This window comes from Schistocerca serialis, unplaced genomic scaffold (assembly GCF_023864345.2).
Source record: "Schistocerca serialis cubense isolate TAMUIC-IGC-003099 unplaced genomic scaffold, iqSchSeri2.2 HiC_scaffold_849, whole genome shotgun sequence".
Classification (NCBI taxonomy): Eukaryota; Metazoa; Arthropoda; class Insecta; order Orthoptera; family Acrididae; genus Schistocerca; species Schistocerca serialis.
Genome location: NW_026048462.1, coordinates 12275799 through 12293654, shown reverse-complemented (window position 1 = coordinate 12293654; position 17856 = coordinate 12275799). Strand labels below are relative to the sequence as shown.

At 46.2% G+C, this 17856-nt stretch overlaps 1 protein-coding gene across 1 annotated transcript in view; it reads right to left on the bottom strand.

Moving 5' to 3' along the window:
- The window catches only part of LOC126452319 (collagen alpha-1(I) chain-like), a 77774-nt gene extending 63270 nt beyond the window's left edge, over positions 1-14504 (bottom strand). Inside the window, exon 1 of the mRNA XM_050091062.1 lies at positions 13929-14504. Within this exon, the coding sequence (XP_049947019.1) occupies positions 13929-14504 (576 nt within the window). The remainder of the gene's footprint in view (positions 1-13928) is intronic.
- Positions 14505-17856: the final 3352 nt, after the last annotated feature.

The window sequence follows — 17856 nt, the reverse complement described above, 5'->3', positions numbered from 1 at the left end:
TAATAACAGTTGGCGAGAAAATCGGTGACTTAAAGGTAAAAGGGCAGAAAATTCTGGAGCGTAAAACATTAAACACAGAGTGGATGATGCTAATAAAAATACACAGGAAGCAGAAAAATAATAGACAGGCAATTAAAAAACACGGCGACAGTCTGGGTTCTGTTCGCAAGAGATATAAAAAGCACACCCAGCGACAGCATGATTTCTGTTCGTAACACTGTGGAAGGACGCACAACACTGAACACTCACTTAAACACTGCGCTAAAAGTTGGCACAAATATGACATACCACACCCGAGTGCAGGTGGGGGGAAACTGGTCAGATGACTGGAAAAAAGGGGGGGAAGGAGAGTAAAAGTGAAGGGGGAGGAGGGGAAAGGAGCCAGTGGATGAGGAGGATCCATGAGAGGGGTGGGGGGTGCTGAGCAGACGTGCCAGGGAGTGGGGAAGGGAGAGGGGGACAGTACAAAATGATTCGGGGGGGGGGGAGGGAGGAAACGGCGAGAGGGAGAGGATAGGCAGGGAGAAAACACAGGATGGAAGGGAGGAGGAAGAGGGAGCCCAGGGAAAGGACGGAGGAAAGGAGGGGGGTGAGGATCTGAGTTGATAGGAAGGATAAATGGAGGGAGAGAGGGCATCATCTGGGAGGGGGAGTTGATGGAAGCCACCCTGGGAAAGGAGATGTAGGGTGTAGAGATGGAGGGTAGGGGGGACACAATGGTGAAGACGTGGCAGGGGGCGGGGATGGGAGAGGAACCCCCTCACCCCCTGGTTGCTCCTCTCAAGACGGCGGGAGGTGTAGAGGATGCAGACATGTCCGAGGAATAGGAGCAGATGGGGGAAAGGAATGAAATCATAGAGGATGCGTGTGGGGGATGGGAGGCGTATACGGAAGGCAAGGCGGAGTGCATGACGCTCAAGGATCTGGACGGACTTACAGAATTTGGGGGGGGGGCAGATATCCAGGCAGGACTGGCATAACAGAGGATGGGACAGATTAAGGATTTGTAGGTGAGGAGGATGGTAGAGGGGTGCAACACCCATGTCCAGCCAGAGAGGAGTTTGAGGAGTCGGAGGCGGTTGTGGGCTTTGGATAGGATGGAACGGAGATGAGGGATCCAGGTGAGGTGACGGTCAATGGTGAGGCCAAGGTAGGTGAGGGTGGGGGTGAGGCGGACAGGACAGGCGCAGACAGCAAGGGAGAAATCCAGGAGCCGGAAGGAGTGAGTGGTACGGCCTATGACGATTGCCTGGGTTTTGGATGGATTGAGTTTCAGGAGCCACTGGTTACACCATGCAGCAAAAAGGTCAAGGTGATTCTGGAGAAGGCGTTGGGACCGTTGGAGGGTAGGAGCGAGGGCGAGGAATGCGGTGTCATCAACATATTGCAAGAGGTGTAATGGAGGGGGGGGGGTTGGGGCATATCCGCCATGTTCAGGAGGTAGAAGAGAGGTGAGAGGACAGAGCCCTGGGGCACACCTGCAGAGGGGTAGAAGATGTGGGAATTGGCATTATGGATGGTAACATAGGAGTGGCGGTGGGAGAGGAAACAGGCCACCAGACGGATGTAGTTGATAGGAAGGGCGTAGGTTTGGAATTTAAGCAGGAGACCGGGATGCCAGACACGGTCGTAGGCCTATTCGAGGTCAAGGGAGACAAAAATGGCAGAGCGACGGGAGTTAAGTTGGAGGGAGAGGAGATGAGTGAGGCGGAGGAGTTGGTCATCAGCAGAGAAGGAAGGTCGAAAGCCATATTGGGTGTTTGGGAGGAGGTGGTTTTTGTGGAGGTGGTGATGGATGCGCTGGGAAAGGATGGATTCCAAGAGCTTGCTGATCACCGATGTGAGACAGATAGGACGATAGGAAGAGGCATCAGATGGAGGCTTGTTGGGTTTGGAGAACATCAGGATACGAGAGGTTTTCCACAGGTCGGGATAGAAGCCACTGGCAAGGATGACATTGTAGAGGGTGGCCAGGATTGAAAGGAAGGAGGGAGGGCAGTGTTTGAGGTGGCGGTAGGTAACACAGTCATGGCCGGGAGCAGTGTTGCGTTTAGTGTGGAGTGTGAGGCTGATGTCCTGTGTAGTGATGGGAGTGTTAAGTGCAGATGGTGGGATGGGGCCCAAGTACTGGAAGCTAGGAGCAAGGGGAGGAACAGAGGTATTCGTATGGTCCATGACATCAGGGAAGACGGAATAATCAAAGTGGGGATCATCTGGGATGGAAAAAACATCAGAGAGGTGGGAGGCAAAGTGGTTCGCCTTACTGAGGTTGTCAGGAAAGGGACGGTCATTAAGGCGGAGAGGCTACTGGGGGGCGGGGCGGTTCCCAGTAAGGCAGTGGAAAGCAGACCAATACTTGGAAGAGTTTATGGGGAGCATGGTGTTGAGTTGTGTACATGTCTGGCGCCAGGCACAGCGTTTCCTCGCAGTAAGCAGGTTGCGGATATGGCGTTGTAATTGCTGGTGGCAGGTAAGTGTATCCCGGTCATGAGTGCGGAGAAAAGAGCAGTAGAGGCGGCGGGATTCTCGAAGGAGAAGGACGGCGTGTGGAGGCAGGGCGGGGTGGTGAGGGTGGATGGCTTTGGTGGGGATATGGGTGGCGACAGCGTCAGACAGGGTCTTGTGCAGGAAGGCATCAGTGCGAGAGATGTCATCAGGAGATTGGAGGGTAAGGTCATGGCTGTGAACCTGGGTGTGAATGGAGTCCCGGTAGGCATCCCAGTTGGCACGAGAGTAATCATGGACAAGTTTAGGAGGGACGTCAGGGCAAGGAGCGTTGCGGGGATGGCGACCATTAGAGATAGTGCGGAGTACAGGAGCATGGTCACTGCCAATGAGGTCAAGGACATCTGTGGTGATGCGCCCAAGGAGGTTGGGAGAGGCAAGGACCACATCAGGAGTGCTGTAGGATTCGGGTCGGCTGTGCTGAGGCAGGGGAACCCGGTCTCCCTGGAGAGTGGTGAGAAACTGATGCCGCTGCTGGAGGTCGGCAGGATCACGGCTGTGGATATTGAGGTCAGCGACAGTCACATAGGTGGAGAAGGTGCGGTCAATGTGGGCCAAGAAATCGAATGGGATAGGGGTGCGATGGCGGACATAAATGGTGGCACAGGTGATGGTAAGGAGGGAAGGAAGAGGCTGAGGGTGAGATGCTCAGCAGGATTGTTAAGGAGAGGTTGGGGTCGGACAGGGAGGTGCTTTAGGTGGCCCATAGCATCTCCGCCACGCGCCAAAGGGTACAGGTTATCAGTGCGGTGGAGGGTGTGAGGAGGCGTGGAGACGGAGATACGTGGTTGAAGGAAGGTTTCATTTAGGACATAGGCATCCACGCGGTGCTGATGGAGGGTGTGGAGGAAGAGGAGTTTGTGGGTGGGCAGGGAGCGAATGCTGTGGTACAGGATATGGTAGGGTTGTTGTACCATGGGAGGGGAGAGTTAAACGAGGGTGGTGAGGGGGGTGAATGTGAAATGGGCCTGGTTGTGGGAGTATGTGGCATAGGTGGTAAGATGGAAGATGGAACGGGCAGCGAGGGTGATTTGGGAAGGAGTGTGTGAGCGCTGGAAGGGGTGGATGTTTTGGAGCACAATGGTGGTGAAACGGATGATGTCCTCGGCAGTAGTGGGAGGGCGGAGCGAGTTGTTGGGGTGGATGGGGTCATCAACAGGACGGACAGGGACGGTGAGCTCAGGGGTGACTGGTGGAGGTTTTGCTTTGCACTTCGAGAAGTAGGTTGGATGCGGTTCATTGCAAGTGTTGCAGGAGGGGGGAGAGGCTAGGTTGGGGCAATTCTTGACAAAGTGTGAAGCTTTGCAGTGGGGACAAGTAGGGGGGTTCTTGCAGGCAGAGGCAATGTGGTCGTTGTAGGTGAGGGATCCACCTTATGGCGTTGATTGTAGATGAGGGCTCCATCGGTGAGGAGACGGTCAATGGAGGAGGAGGAGGATTCAGTGAATATCCACATGAGAAAAGTCGGCCCGGCATCATTGAAGATGTGACGGGCCGAGCGGATTTCAATGTCGGGCTGGGAGATGAGTTCCGCCAACACCTCGGCCTCTGTGATCACGGGGCTAAGCTTTGTGATCACAGCGGTGAAGGTTGGCGAATGTCGTGGAGGTTGAGGCTGATGGGTAGACGACGGGGTGTGGTAGGGGGTGAGGGTAGCATGTTGGCCAAATTGGATATGGGGGATGCGGGAGAGGAGGTCGGTGTGGAAGGAAGCATTGGGGGATTTAATGAGGACTGAGTCCTTGCGAGTAATCAGAATGGAGATGGGGGCATTGGGGTAGTATTTCCGGATGGCGAGGGTGAGGGAGCGGGCATCAAGGAATTGAGGGTCAGGATTGGAGAGGACAAAGGTGTGGGTGGCAGGCACAGCAGGGTCGGGGGGCGGGGGGCGGGAGGCGGGGCCACGTCCATGCGGGTGGGTGGGTCACCGGGATTGGGGGTTTTTTTGGAGGAGACTTCGGGGGAAGGGTCAACATTCAGGCGCTTTGAAGGTTTTGTGGTCACGACCGGGTGGAGAGGGGGCAGGGGAACGGGTTGCAGGTGGAGATGGCGGGCGGGACCACCCTGAGCAGCGGAAGACACAGACAGAGGGGGCGTGGGTGTCACAGAGACAGTGGAACGTCGAGCCGAGATCCGCGCTGGCTTGGAGCCCGTCGGAGGCGGTGCAGGGAGCCGCGGAAAGTCAGTAGCTGTCGATGGGGCGACAGCGATAGGGGAGGAGGGGTTGGGGGTGGTTACAGCCGAAAGTGGCGCAGGGGTGGGGTGGACAGGGAGAGAAGGAAGGACGGGAAGTGGGGTGGAGGATGAGCTCCATGTGATGGTGGTTGGAGCAGTGGAGGGAGAGGTGAAAATGATAGTGGTGGTGGGTTGGGCCATGGTGGCGGCGCGCGAGAAGTGCAGTGGCGGCGAGCGCCGGCAGGTGGCGACCTGGTGGCGGCGGCGGCGACCAGGTGGCGGTGGCGGCGAGCACCGGCAGGCGGCGACCAGGCGGCGGCGAGGAGGACAGAAAGGCGAGCAGTAGTGACGGCGAGCAGACGACACAGCTAGGAAATGGTGGGGATTTTCCACGTCGAAGATGCACCCTGAGAGTAGACCAGGCAGTGAAAGTCTTCGATGGAGAAGAGATGGAATCCAACCCTCGAATGTGCCTTTCTTCCTCGCGCAGCGTTCTTATATATAAAGCCGCTGTGCGGACGGCTAAAGGAATGCCTGATCAAATCGGTTCTCCCGACTAGCCGCTGGGCTAGAAATGCACCACATTAAGTAATTGAATAATCATCGCTTCCTTTGCTGATGGCCGATGAAGCTCTCAATTTAAATGTGCATTCAGCACACAGGTAAGTAATCATAATAAAAGTCTGACGTGGCTAAGTCAAATATTTTGGGCGAGAGTATTAATTTAATTGCACTACACGCAGTAGACGAGCTCTGAACTTGCCCTTTGGTGATACGCTATCGCTATAGTTTTATAGTTATTAAATTGAAACTTCTCACATCTGTATGATTGTAGTGGATCTCCATTCTACTTAAATATAAACATCCTAGCCTTATTTATGAGCCCACTTAATCTATCTTGCTTCCCTAATTTTTAAGACAAAAACCAGAAAATATTGAATTTCAACTAAAATCTTAATTTGTGAGATCCAGAAGATTGTTTCTATTAAATTAGTATGAAATAGGAATCTAAATATAAATTTTTATGTCTCTAGCTCTTTTCTGTGGCGCCAATGATTTTTACAGAAAAACATCCAAATTTCGAAAATGGTTAAAGTTATTTAAATGAAATTCAACACATATTGATTGAGTATTATTCCTGACATGCTAGAAACGTTTCAGGTTATTTACTCGATTTTAAAAGTATTGCGCAACATTTATGACGTCAGAGCTAGTTACAGTGGACTAGGCTGGCACACAATGGAAAGACTGATGTGAATTTTATACGGAGTGAGTAGGCTGCTTCCCTACATCACCCCCTACTTAAATTTTTTTTGAATGTTAATGAACGAAAAAAAAATTAATTACAAAAAGGGAGGCAAGGGTACAGCTTAAGTCCCTATGAAAAATTAAAATTGAAATGTAAACATATAGAAATATTAAATGAAAACTTATTACCTACTTCAATTATTTAAATGGGTGATATGTTCACTGCCCCTTAAGCAATATTATCCCTCAAAATTTAACCAAATTCAGTGAAACACTTTGGCATACATATTGCCTTAGACAAACAACCACATAAAAATATGTAAAATTATGAAAATCTTAAATCCATTAAATACATTTTTACATACACAAATTCAAAGAAAATAACACAGTTATTCAAGATACATAAACACATGATTATATCTTAGCAGTCTTTTCTAAACCTGAAAGAAAATTTCGCAAATCATTTTTACACACGTGGTTGTAGCCACTTTGGCTGGCGTTCTACACTTCCATTCACAAGGGTAGAGGAGGGGAAGTTGCTATGGTGTGCGTCCTTCACGGTCACTCAAAATTACATGGGGAAAGGGGAGGGGTCATTGTGAGTTGTGTCGAAGTCACTCCACGCTTTCACGCAGCTACCAGGCTGCCATTATCTGGTTTGTCCTGTAGAACAAACAAAAAGAGTGCCTCAGACTCTTTTCACTTATTATCTAAGGGTAGGTCACAATGAAATGGGAATATATACATTTTATCCTTCAATATTTTGCTGGAACAAAGTTAACAGAACTTTTTCAATTTTACTCTCGTGGTTACTTAATTGTCATAAAATCGGTAAACAAATGGCTCAAAACGCCGTTAGTCACATACTAGAGATAATTTATGCTCAATGCATACAATCATGAATCCTATTTAATTTCAATTTATTTTTTCTGGGCCAGAACACTGAACCAATGCTCGGTACATTCCTGACAAATCTGTATTTTATTTACTTAGCTGACTCATCTTCAATTACCTTATTCTTAGAGATAGTATATTTGATTAGTAGTTGTATTCTCAGCTTCTTTGTACATGTAAGTAAGTTGTGGTAATAGTACAGTTCTGAGTGTTCAAAACACTCTACGTTTAGTTGACTACTAATTCCACTTATTGGTCCTCTGCTGCTGTGTCAGTTCCACATCTGCAATTATGTACTTACTTCGTCGAAGTGTATTTATGCAGAGCTATAAATAGTGTTTCACGTCTGCCATTATCTTATTCAATTATGTGGCTAGTGTATGTTCTTATTTAACACTCACTCTATTAACATTTTAAAGCATAGGATAGCACATTTATTTCATATCTATAGTGTATTGCAGCTGATCAGTTTGCTCACGTGGCAATCCATTTCCACTCGATCGGACGCTGAAACCACAGGTGGTCCCTCTCGACCTACCACTAAAGTGCATTAAGTAATTATGGACGAGCGTAATGCTAAATTCCTTAAACCTATAGGACACCATGAGCTGCTCTGTCTCATCTAACATAAGGGTACCTATGGTCGCATTCACGCCTCCAACTCATAACCTCAATACGTGTAGGTGTGTCCTGTCACACACTACACCAAATAACGGCCAGCTCCAACCTTATAAATATTTCAAAGGAGTGTCCTTCACGTCTCAACCACAAACACTGTTCAATTCTATTACACTGCCATTCCTTGCTACACAAGGTGAGTTTATTCTTACAACGTATCTGTATATTTTTCATAACACTAAGTAATCTATTTTACTATTAATTAATTAGCTCTACAGCATACAATAGGTTTCACTGCCACTGCAGATCCTGCTTGAACACGAATTTCTACATCTTTTTAAATTACTGTAGGTGGACCATTTCCAATAAACTTCGTACTTATAATATTACCAGGGTTCTATACATACTTGTTACTCAAATACATTGTATCTTAATTACATCATACTTCTCTGTTGTTTGTTAGGTTTGTTACATTAGGTATATTTCTTCACTAATCGGTGGATAGAATAGTTACAGAACTCATGGCGTGATAGTTATGACGGAACATTTTAGTATTTGAAAGTAACAGCCGAAATTTTGTTGGATAGGAAAGATGAAGAATGAGTGAGACCTGAAAAGGAAAGTAGATCTCACACAGCTGGGACTGCACAGCTGCCACACTGTGTAGAGGTTACAGAACAACCTCCTCGTTATAGAATTCATGGGTTTCAAAAAATTTTCATATTGGAAAGAAGGGGTCGAAATTTTTGTGGATAGGAAAGATGAAGAATGAGTGAGACCTGGAATGGAAAGAAGATCTCATACAGCTGGGACTGCACAGCTGCCACACTGTGTAGAGGTTACAGAACAACCTCCTCCCTACGGAATTCATTAGTTTCAGAAAATTTTCGTATTAGAAAGAAAGGGTCAACATTTTTATAAATAGGAAAGTTAATAGAATGAGTGAGACCTGAAATGGAAAGAAGATATCACACAGCTGGGACTGCACAGCTGCCACACTGTGTAGAGGTTACAGAACAACCTCTTCCCTACAGAATTCATTAGTTTAATGCTGGCTTGATAGTCATAACGGAAAATTTAATGTGTTGGAAAGAAGAGGTAGAAATTTTAGGTGGATAGAAAAGATGAAGAATGAGTGAGATCTGAAAAGGAAAGAAGATCTCACACAGCTGGGACTGCACAGCTGCCACACTGTGTAGAGGTTACAGAACAACCTCCTCCCTACAGAATTCATTCACTACCTATGAACTTCTTTGGGTCGATCACGTTCCTGAGACCTAATACCTTTTTACTTTTAGGGTACTCTAGCCTATATTCCTTGGCATGTGGTTTTACTATGATCCTGAAAAGTCCTTGGTATTTCCTAAGATTAACATCTTCGTCCCAATATCTCCCATATTTCAGAACTTGTATAGGCAGCTCCCAAGTTTCATCATTAGTTACTACATGTTTATCACTAAAAGATACTGTAATTACTCCAGTTATCGGTAAGACCATTTTTAACTGGCTTCTGTCAAAGTCAACAATACTCTCTTATTTCGACAAGAAATCTATTCCAATTAAACCTCAATACTGAGATTATTTACAATTAAGCATGGATGATCAATTGAATTACCATTAATGTTAAAGGGCAGCAAAGTTTCTTGTTTTACCGTTTTTGACACCTTGCCAGTAGCACCAATTATTCTTTGTCCTGATACCCTCATTACTGTAAGCTTGTCTTTACCAGGTAATGCATCAAAGAAGGACTGAGATATCGCACTCACCTCACTTCGAATGTCTAAGAGACAACGTACATTGATACCCAACATATTCACTATTATTATAGGGTGGCTTATTCTAGTTTGTACAGGTGGTTCCTCAAATTGATCCAATAGTTCCTTTTTGATTTGTCCCCAACTAAAGAGATCGACAACTGTCTTCATTACATTTAGGTCACAGTGTGTAGGGGTTTCCTGAATTACATTTTCAGCTGCCTTTTCCAGTCGATCTATTAATTTCAAATCGAAACACCGCACGACTTCATTCATTTAGTTTGCTGAACAAGACCCAAATTACTGTAGTCTGAGCGATTCTGCGCCTTCAGACCAGGCATAACACTAATTACAGCTAAACCACTTGTACTATTATCGTTGGGTTCCTTCTCCAGTGACAACTCATCACAGCTACTGGGTTCATCGACCCCCAACAGGCTACCCTCTACATTCTCACTTACCTCCTGTCCTAAATCTATTAGTACAGTATCAACATCCTGCACAGGCACTTTAGATAAGAGCACATCATCCTCATCGTAAATATAAGCATGAATTTCTTCTGCTTCTTCACCTGACAATTCAGTATTTTGTAGCTCTTCCCTACCATTACACAGCTGCGCCTTCTCTTTCTCTTCCCACTTAGAAAGTGTCTCTAACACGGTATCTGTCATATACTGCGAGTGATCTAAGATTTCTGCTGTATTCTTAGATGCTACCGACCCATCATCGACATGTTCAGTCTGAGTATTCTGATCTGTCTTACCAATTCCCGTAACTACTGGCTTAGGAAAAGTAACCACCTGGTGAGCGCCAGTGTCCTCATAGACGGGAACTAGTTCTCCTGCCTCGGTGTACTACTGTTTCCTTTATTTTCATTATAGTTAACTGGCACAGCATTGCTTTCCGTACTGTTGTTTACCTGCATAATTTTGTTCGGAACAAAATTACTATCATTTGGATTCCATTGTTGGTTCTGATAATTATTTCTCCAATTTCTACATCTCTTAGGATGGCGAAAACCTACTGTTCTGATGTTTACATTGCCATTCTGATCGTTCTTAAAATTACTACTAGTGTTATTAGCATTTCTGTTATTACGTGCTTGCTCCTCATTGGCAGCCACACGCTCTACACGTTCCAAATATTCAATAAAACGATCCAGATTGTCTCTAAGGGCAGATATAATTTTAGTTTGCCAATACAATGGCAGTTTGGCTTCAAGACCTAGTATTATCATTTCAGGTTTTAACTTTTCTGCCAAATGTGACAAACGTGAAATCCATGACCTAGCAAACTCTTTAATAGATTCCTTACCTGCATTGAAGCGTTTTCCACTCCAAAATTCTCTCAAAAGTTCATTTTGCTTATTACTATACCAATACTCATTAATGAAAGCTGTTTTTAAATTCCGCTAGTGTTTTACACTTCAACATAACATCAGCTGACCAACACATGGCGTCACCTGCTAAATGGCTTTTAATAAATGAGATTTTCTCTGGTTCAGACCAAGTTGGTGGAATCACATTTTCAAAATCGTTCCAGAAATCTAGCGGGTGGATATTTTTATCTGGATCGAACCGCAAGAACTGCCGACACCCGATAAAAGCGGCGTTTGCAGCTACAACTTGTTGTATACTACCATTACCAGAAGTTACTGAAGCTACTTTATTCTCAATGTTAGCAATGTTAGTACTAAATTTTCTACTCTCATTTCAACATTATTTACTCTTTGCACAATATGAGTAGTGTCAGTTTTGATTGCATTTACTTCTGCTTGACATAAGTTTACTTTTATATTAACATATTTAAACCTATCTGAGCACAGTTCAGATTTCGCCTCGATCTTTTCTGTTAACTTGTGCTCCAGCTTCGCATCTTCCATTTGGAAGTCTTTGCGAACCTCAGCATCTTCGGATTTCACTGTTTCATACATTTCAGAAAATTGTTGAGCAACCTTTTTCTTAATATCCTCATGATGTAATCAATTTTATAATTCAAACTGCCCAGATCCTCTTTCAACTTATTGCAACCAGCCTTGAAGGTATCGCCCGTTACCTCCAATTGTTTATTAAAATTAGTTTGGCTGGCCACAATCTCATACTTTAATTCAGCATTATTTGATTCTAATTTATTGTCCATTGCCTCAAACCGTTTATTAAAATTCGTTTGGATGGCCACAATCTCAGACTTTAATTCAGCATTACTGCTGTTGACCGGTTCACTTATTTCAGACTTTAATTCAGCTGTCATTCTAGCATTACTGGCAGCTATTGCTTGTAATATTACATTTAAATCCATAGCCTCAGTATCTCTGGGATGCTCACTAGCTGGCTTTTTATCACACTCAGGTGACGAAAAACTAGCTCCAATACCAGAATCATCAAAACTAAATGAAACTTCTGATTGATCAGTCATATCTAACTTATCTTTTTTAAACTCTACCATCTTTGTTGACTGTTTCGTTTTGAACTCACCAGGTAAACTATCATCCAATAAATTAACAATTTCTGATTTCTGCTTTACTACAGGGGTCTCTATTATTGAATAATTGCCCCTTTTCACACTACTGTCAGGAGACAATACTTCATATTTCACTTTAACATTACCACTTTCATGCATATTTACACTTGAACCTTTGTCTGGATTTACAGTTCCTTCAACAGACATAGGTTCTGATTTAACTTTAACCTTGGCAGGTTATTAAATTTTTAACAGCTTTTCACTTAACTTAGTTCTTTCTGCACGACTTATGGCGTTGCCGGCGTGGCGTACCAGGATTACTGATGCGACACAGTGCGTTGAACTACAGACGGCACTTCGACGGCTGCTGTGTGTTTGCGTGGCCCGCAACTACAGGCGCGGCTCCGGTTGCTCCAGCGGACGACTGCGGTGAGGCGAAACTGGCTTCTCGCGATGCCGGCAGCGCCGCTAGACTCAGTGCCAGCTCCGTCAATCCAGACGCGTTGTTAATCCAATTGCGTCGTCCACATGCACACGTAACACTTTCACTGTTCTATTACTCAGTTGCGCATCGCATTTCACTCGCGAATCCGAATATTTAAATATCACTTTCACTTTTACTCAGTTTTTTCCTGGGCGATGCACCATATGTGGGGCGGCTGGTGGAAATTAATGTTGTTATTTAATAATGTAGAATTGTAATGTAGAAAAGATGCAATTCCCGGCCGATGCACCATATGTGGGACGGCTGGTGGAAATTAATGTTGTTTATATAAATGTAGAGTTGTTTGTATTGTAGAAATTATGCAATTCCCTGCCGTTTAACAACATATGTGGGGCGGCGGGTGGGTATATTGTTGTTAAATGTTCCTATTATTTATGCTGTCTTTTGCCGTTCTTAACACCGGCTCTCTAACTACAATATTGGCAACCGGAAAGTGATTAGCAAAATGTGAAGCCTGTAATTAGAATTCCTAGTGCCCACTTCATCTGAGAAATACACTTATAGCTACAGCTTAATGATCTAAGGAATTAGGAAATTGTCTGGGATTCATAATCAAAAAACGATCGTAAAAAAACCTTTGCTATATTCTGAAAGTCACAGATGAAAAAAAAAGAATCCATACAATCTGACTAACAGAGCAGTTCAGAGCCTAATGCGCTGATGAAACAATAACTGTCCAAATTAAATGTTTAGGTAACGCTCGCCATAATTTGATGATAATGTTCTCAAACGCCACCCTAAATAAATGATAGAATGTTTGTCCCGCGACGGCACGTGAAAATACGACATACGCAAACTGAAGGTAGATAATTAAAGTCATCCCAGAATTAACACTTCACTCGAAAATGATTTCATGGTTACGCGTATCCCGAGTAACTTAATACGGCATCCGAGGCTGTTTATCGCAATGATAACGACGCGACGCGACTCGCGACACACATGGGGTGCTATTCATCGTCTGGAGAGAACTGGGGCCTTTGTTCCTCGCGCAGCGTTCTTATATATAAAGCCGCGGTGCGGATGGCTAAGGGAATGCCTGATCAAATCGGTTCTCCCGACTAGCCGCTGGGCTAGTAATGCACCACATTAAGTTATTGAATAAATCATCGCTTCCTTTGCTCATGGCTGATGAAGCTCTCAATTTAAATGTGCATTCAGCACACAGGGAAGTAATCATAATAAAAGTCTGATGTGGCTAAGGCAAATATTTTGGGCGAGAGAATTAATTTAATTACACTACACGCAGTAGACGTGCTCTGAACTTGCCCTTTGGAGATACACTATCACTATAGTTTTATAGTTATTCAATTGAAACTTCTCTCATCTTTATGATTATAACGGATCTCCATTCTACTTAAATATAAACATCCTAGCCTTATTTATTAGCCTACTTAATCTATCTTGCTTCTTTAATTTTTAAGACAAAAACCAGAAAATATTGAATTTCAACTAAAATCTTAATTTGTGAGATCCAGAAGATTGTTTCTATTAAATTATTATGAAAAAGGAATCTAAATATAAATTTTTAAGTCTCTAGCTCTTTTCTGTTGAGCCAATGATTTTTAGAGAGAAACATCCAAATTTCGAAAATGGTTAAAGTTATTTAACTGATATTCAACACATATTGATTGAGTATTATTCCTGACATGCTAGAAACGTTTCAGGTTATTTACTTGATTTTAAAAGTATTGCGCAACATCTATGACGTCGGAGCTAGTTACAGCGGACTAGACTGGCACACAATGGAAAGACTGATGTGAATTTTATACGGAGTGAGAAGGCTGCTTCCCTACAGTCTGGGTGGCGATGTCTTCTCTGGTGGAGGAGTCTTCTTTGGCTGAGCGAAGTGCCTGTGTCAGCACAGCAATCTGACGCCGAGCCTCGCCCAGTTCCGCCAACTTGGCCGCCCTCTCTTGCGCCATGGCGGATTTGAAGGCGGACATGGCTTCTTGTACAGCGTCCTTTAGACGCCTGGAGACGTCTTCTTCTGTACAAGAGACCCCCTCTTCATGTGTGGTGGTCACTTGCTTCTGCATCGTCTTCTTGTCCAGTCCGCGCCAAATCCTCTTGTAGGCGCAGGAACGGGCGTTCGTCACGTGTGGACCGCCACAGTCGACGCAGGTACAAGGAGTACTCTTCTCCTTCTTGCAGTTACGTGTGTCATGTGCTTGCGCACACTTCAGGCACGCGACTGAACCGCTGCTGTGCTTGGCGACGTGGCCCAGCTTTTGGCAGTGAAAGCACTGCGCTACGGACTTCATCTTCTGGTTGCCGGACGTTCCTGCTAGCGTGAGCTGCAACTCCGCCAGGGCTGCAGCTTTGCGTCCTCTTCCGCGTCCCGACATCTCGAGGAGCAACAGCGACAGCAGCGATCCGTGTCTCGAGCAGCAACAGCTCACCTCCGGAGCCTGAGCGGGAATGTTGGGATATCTGCTGCTCTCATCATTTACTTTCTCCTCTCTGGGGAAGAGTGAGGGGGAGTTTGTAGCCTTTCGGTTTCTACTCCCCTGTGTACGTGTGTGTGCTTATATCTGAAGTTATTATTATTTTTATTATTATTTGTGTCTGTGAAATGTGATGACTGTCCTGTCTGTTTGGTATTGGCGAGATGTTTGGTGTTATATGGGAAGGAGCAGGATTAGGGATTGGATATTGGGATTTTCTCTTCGACTTAATCGTCGAAGATCGTTATGGGGCGCTTGTGTTTGTCGCGAGACATGTCATACCGACCAAGGGCGTGGATGAGGGCGTTTCCTGATCTGGAAGAACCCTCATAGAAGGCCCTTCATAGATCTTGGAAACGCTCTATCAGGAGTTGGATTTTGGCTGTGGTCTGCAGATGATCTATGGGGAATCCAAGAAGTAAATGCAATGCCCTCCTGAGTGCGCGGTTCTGCAGCCTCTGGAGTTTGTCCAGGTGCTGCTTTGCCGCATATCCCCAGACAGGGCACGCATATTCCATTACTGGCCGGATCAGGGCCTGGTACACATTTACTCCTACTGGGCAGGGAAGGGAGCTGGTTGAGTTCAGGATTGGGTATTGGATGGACATTCTGGCGCAGACCTTCCTGTGTACCTCGTCTATGTGGGGTTTGTACGTAAGACGAGAGTCCATGGTTACGACAAGGTACTTGGCGGTTCTGCGCCAGGGGAGTTGGGTTCCGTTTAGGTGAAGGTGGAGGGGGGACGTTGAGGAGTTTCGCGCCTTCCAAGCCTGCGGGTAATCTGCATAGCCTGGTAATGCGCCAGCGACGGACCCAGGTTTCTGTATCGTCTAAAAACCTTTGTAGCCTACGAATGACCAGGTCCTTGTTCGCATTTCTCGTGTAGAAGGCTGAGTCGTCCGCATACTGTGCATTGTTCACCAGGGGGACCGTTGCTGTGTCCGGAGTGAACAGACTGTACAAGATGGGCCCCAGGATCGATCCCTGTGGCACCTCAGCACGAATACACCTTTTGGTGGAGATGGCTGTTTCTACTTTGACGGAGAAAGTTCTATTCGTGAGATAGCTTTTGATCAGCTGTACTCCTGGGAAACCCTTGTTGTACAACTAGTAGAGTAGCCCTGTATGCCATACTGAGTCAAAGGCTTTGGCTACATCTAGTAGCACAATCCCGCAGTAGCCTCTGTGGTTGAAGCCCTCTGTGGCTGATTCAACCATTCTCATGACCTGTTGTGGGGCAGAGTGGTTCTGCCGGAACCCGAATTAGTAATCCGGCAGAATTTGCTCTCTGGTAGTGTGTTCTTGTATGGGTCTTAGCAGGAGGCGCTGATAGATCTTGCTGAAAGTTGGCAAGAGGCTAATCGGCCTGTAGTGCTGTTGGGATAGAGGGTCTTTCCCTGGTTTGTGTATCGCGACCACTTCTGCATGTTTGCAGCAGGCCGGGAAGTCGCGGGAACGAGTAATCTCGTTCTGGACGTTTGCGAGGTGTGTGATCGCTGTGGGTGGGAGATTTTTGACTAACTGATTAGTGACACTGTAGTGCCCTGGCGCCTTTTTTGTAGGGAGGGGCCTAATTACTCTTGCCACGTCCTTGGGGGCAAAAAGTATGGGTTCGTCCGCTGGGTCCTCCTAAGTATTAACGAAGACAGCCAGTTGACGACTGACTACCTCTTCATACTCTTCATCCTCGGGTTCTGCCGCTTGAAACTGCTGCTCGAAGGTGTCGGCGAGGGCGTTGGCCTTCCCAGCATGGCTGTAGACCAGACACCGCTCGCCGTGCAGTGGCGGCATCCTAGCGCGTCTTTGTTTGAACTGTTTGCTTGCTTGCCATAGTGTATGATCGTCCACTTTGAGAGCTGTGAGGCGGTTTTGCCATTGCTGGTTTCTGTGCTCATTGAGCGGTACCTTCAGTTCTCTCTGTAGACGATTGAGCAGCCTCCTGGTGGCCTGATTTCTGGTGATCTTCCACTCTTATGCCACTCTGTTCTTATTTCGAATTTGAGCTGTACTTGCGGCGGTGAGCCATCCCTTTGTGGAGTGGTGGCCTCTTCCGCTGCCTGCAAGATGGTGCACTTGTTCTACTGTTTTGGCAGTAGGTGGCGGAGCGCAAGCGATATCAGAGACGACGGTTTCTTGGTATTGCTCCAAGTCTGTACGTTTGTAAGACGTTTGGTACCGTGGGAGTGCTACCCATTCTCCCACATCGACCCCTAGAATCGCTGGGTTGTTTTCGGAGGACATTCTGTTGGTTGTCCTTGCGGCCACAGACATAGCTGTCACTAGGAGGATCGCAGAGTTTAACACGTCGGGCCTGCCTCCATTTATTGGAAAATGTGTGGGCTCGACTGGACCCCATGTTTCGAAGCGGTGGGTGCGCGCTAGTTGTTGCAGTTTGGAGGGTACTCTAGAATTCCAATCAGGGTGTTTGGCATTGAAGTCTCCCCATATTACGATTTTGCTTTCAATTTGCCCTAGAGCAGCTATGTCTGCCTCATCTATTTGGTCATCTGGGGGTCGGTAGGTGGTGGTTCTGAGCACTATGGGACTTAACATCTGTGGTCATCAGTCCCCTAGAACTTAGAACTACTTAAACCTAAATAACCTAAGGACATCACACACATCCATGCCAGAGGCAGGATTCGAACCTGCGACCGTAGCAGTCGCGCGGTTCCGGACTGCGCGCCTAGAACCGCTAGACCACCGCGGCCGGCGCGTGGGGGGGGGGGGGTCGGTAGACTGCAACAATTGTTAGGGGTCAGGTGGCAGTGGTTCGATTTTATTGGTACCTGGTACGAATATCTGGTGGTGGGGTATCCCTCTTTTTATTTGTATAGCTACTCTTCCGCCTTGGGTTGGTCTGTCTTTGCGATAGTTAACATAGTTGAGGACTGTCGCTTTTATTCACGGTTTTAGGTGGGCTTCCCCCATCATGCATATGTCAATGGAGAACTCCTTCATGAGTTCCCTGAACTCGACCTCTTCATTAACAATGCCGTCTGCGTTAAAGACGCACATTGTCAGGCCTTGGATGTTTGGCTTTCAATTAATGATGGGGTTTTGAAACTACTGAGGAAGTCGCAGAGGGGAGCGACTGTTGGACTGCTGCCTGAAGGGCAACGAGGATCTGTGTGTTCTGCTTCTGGGCTTCCTTGAATTCCTACATCATTTCCATGACGAGATTCATGGTCTGCACCATTATGCCTAACACTTGATCTGAGGGTGTGGGCTGTATGTGGGGTTCGCTAGAGCTTTC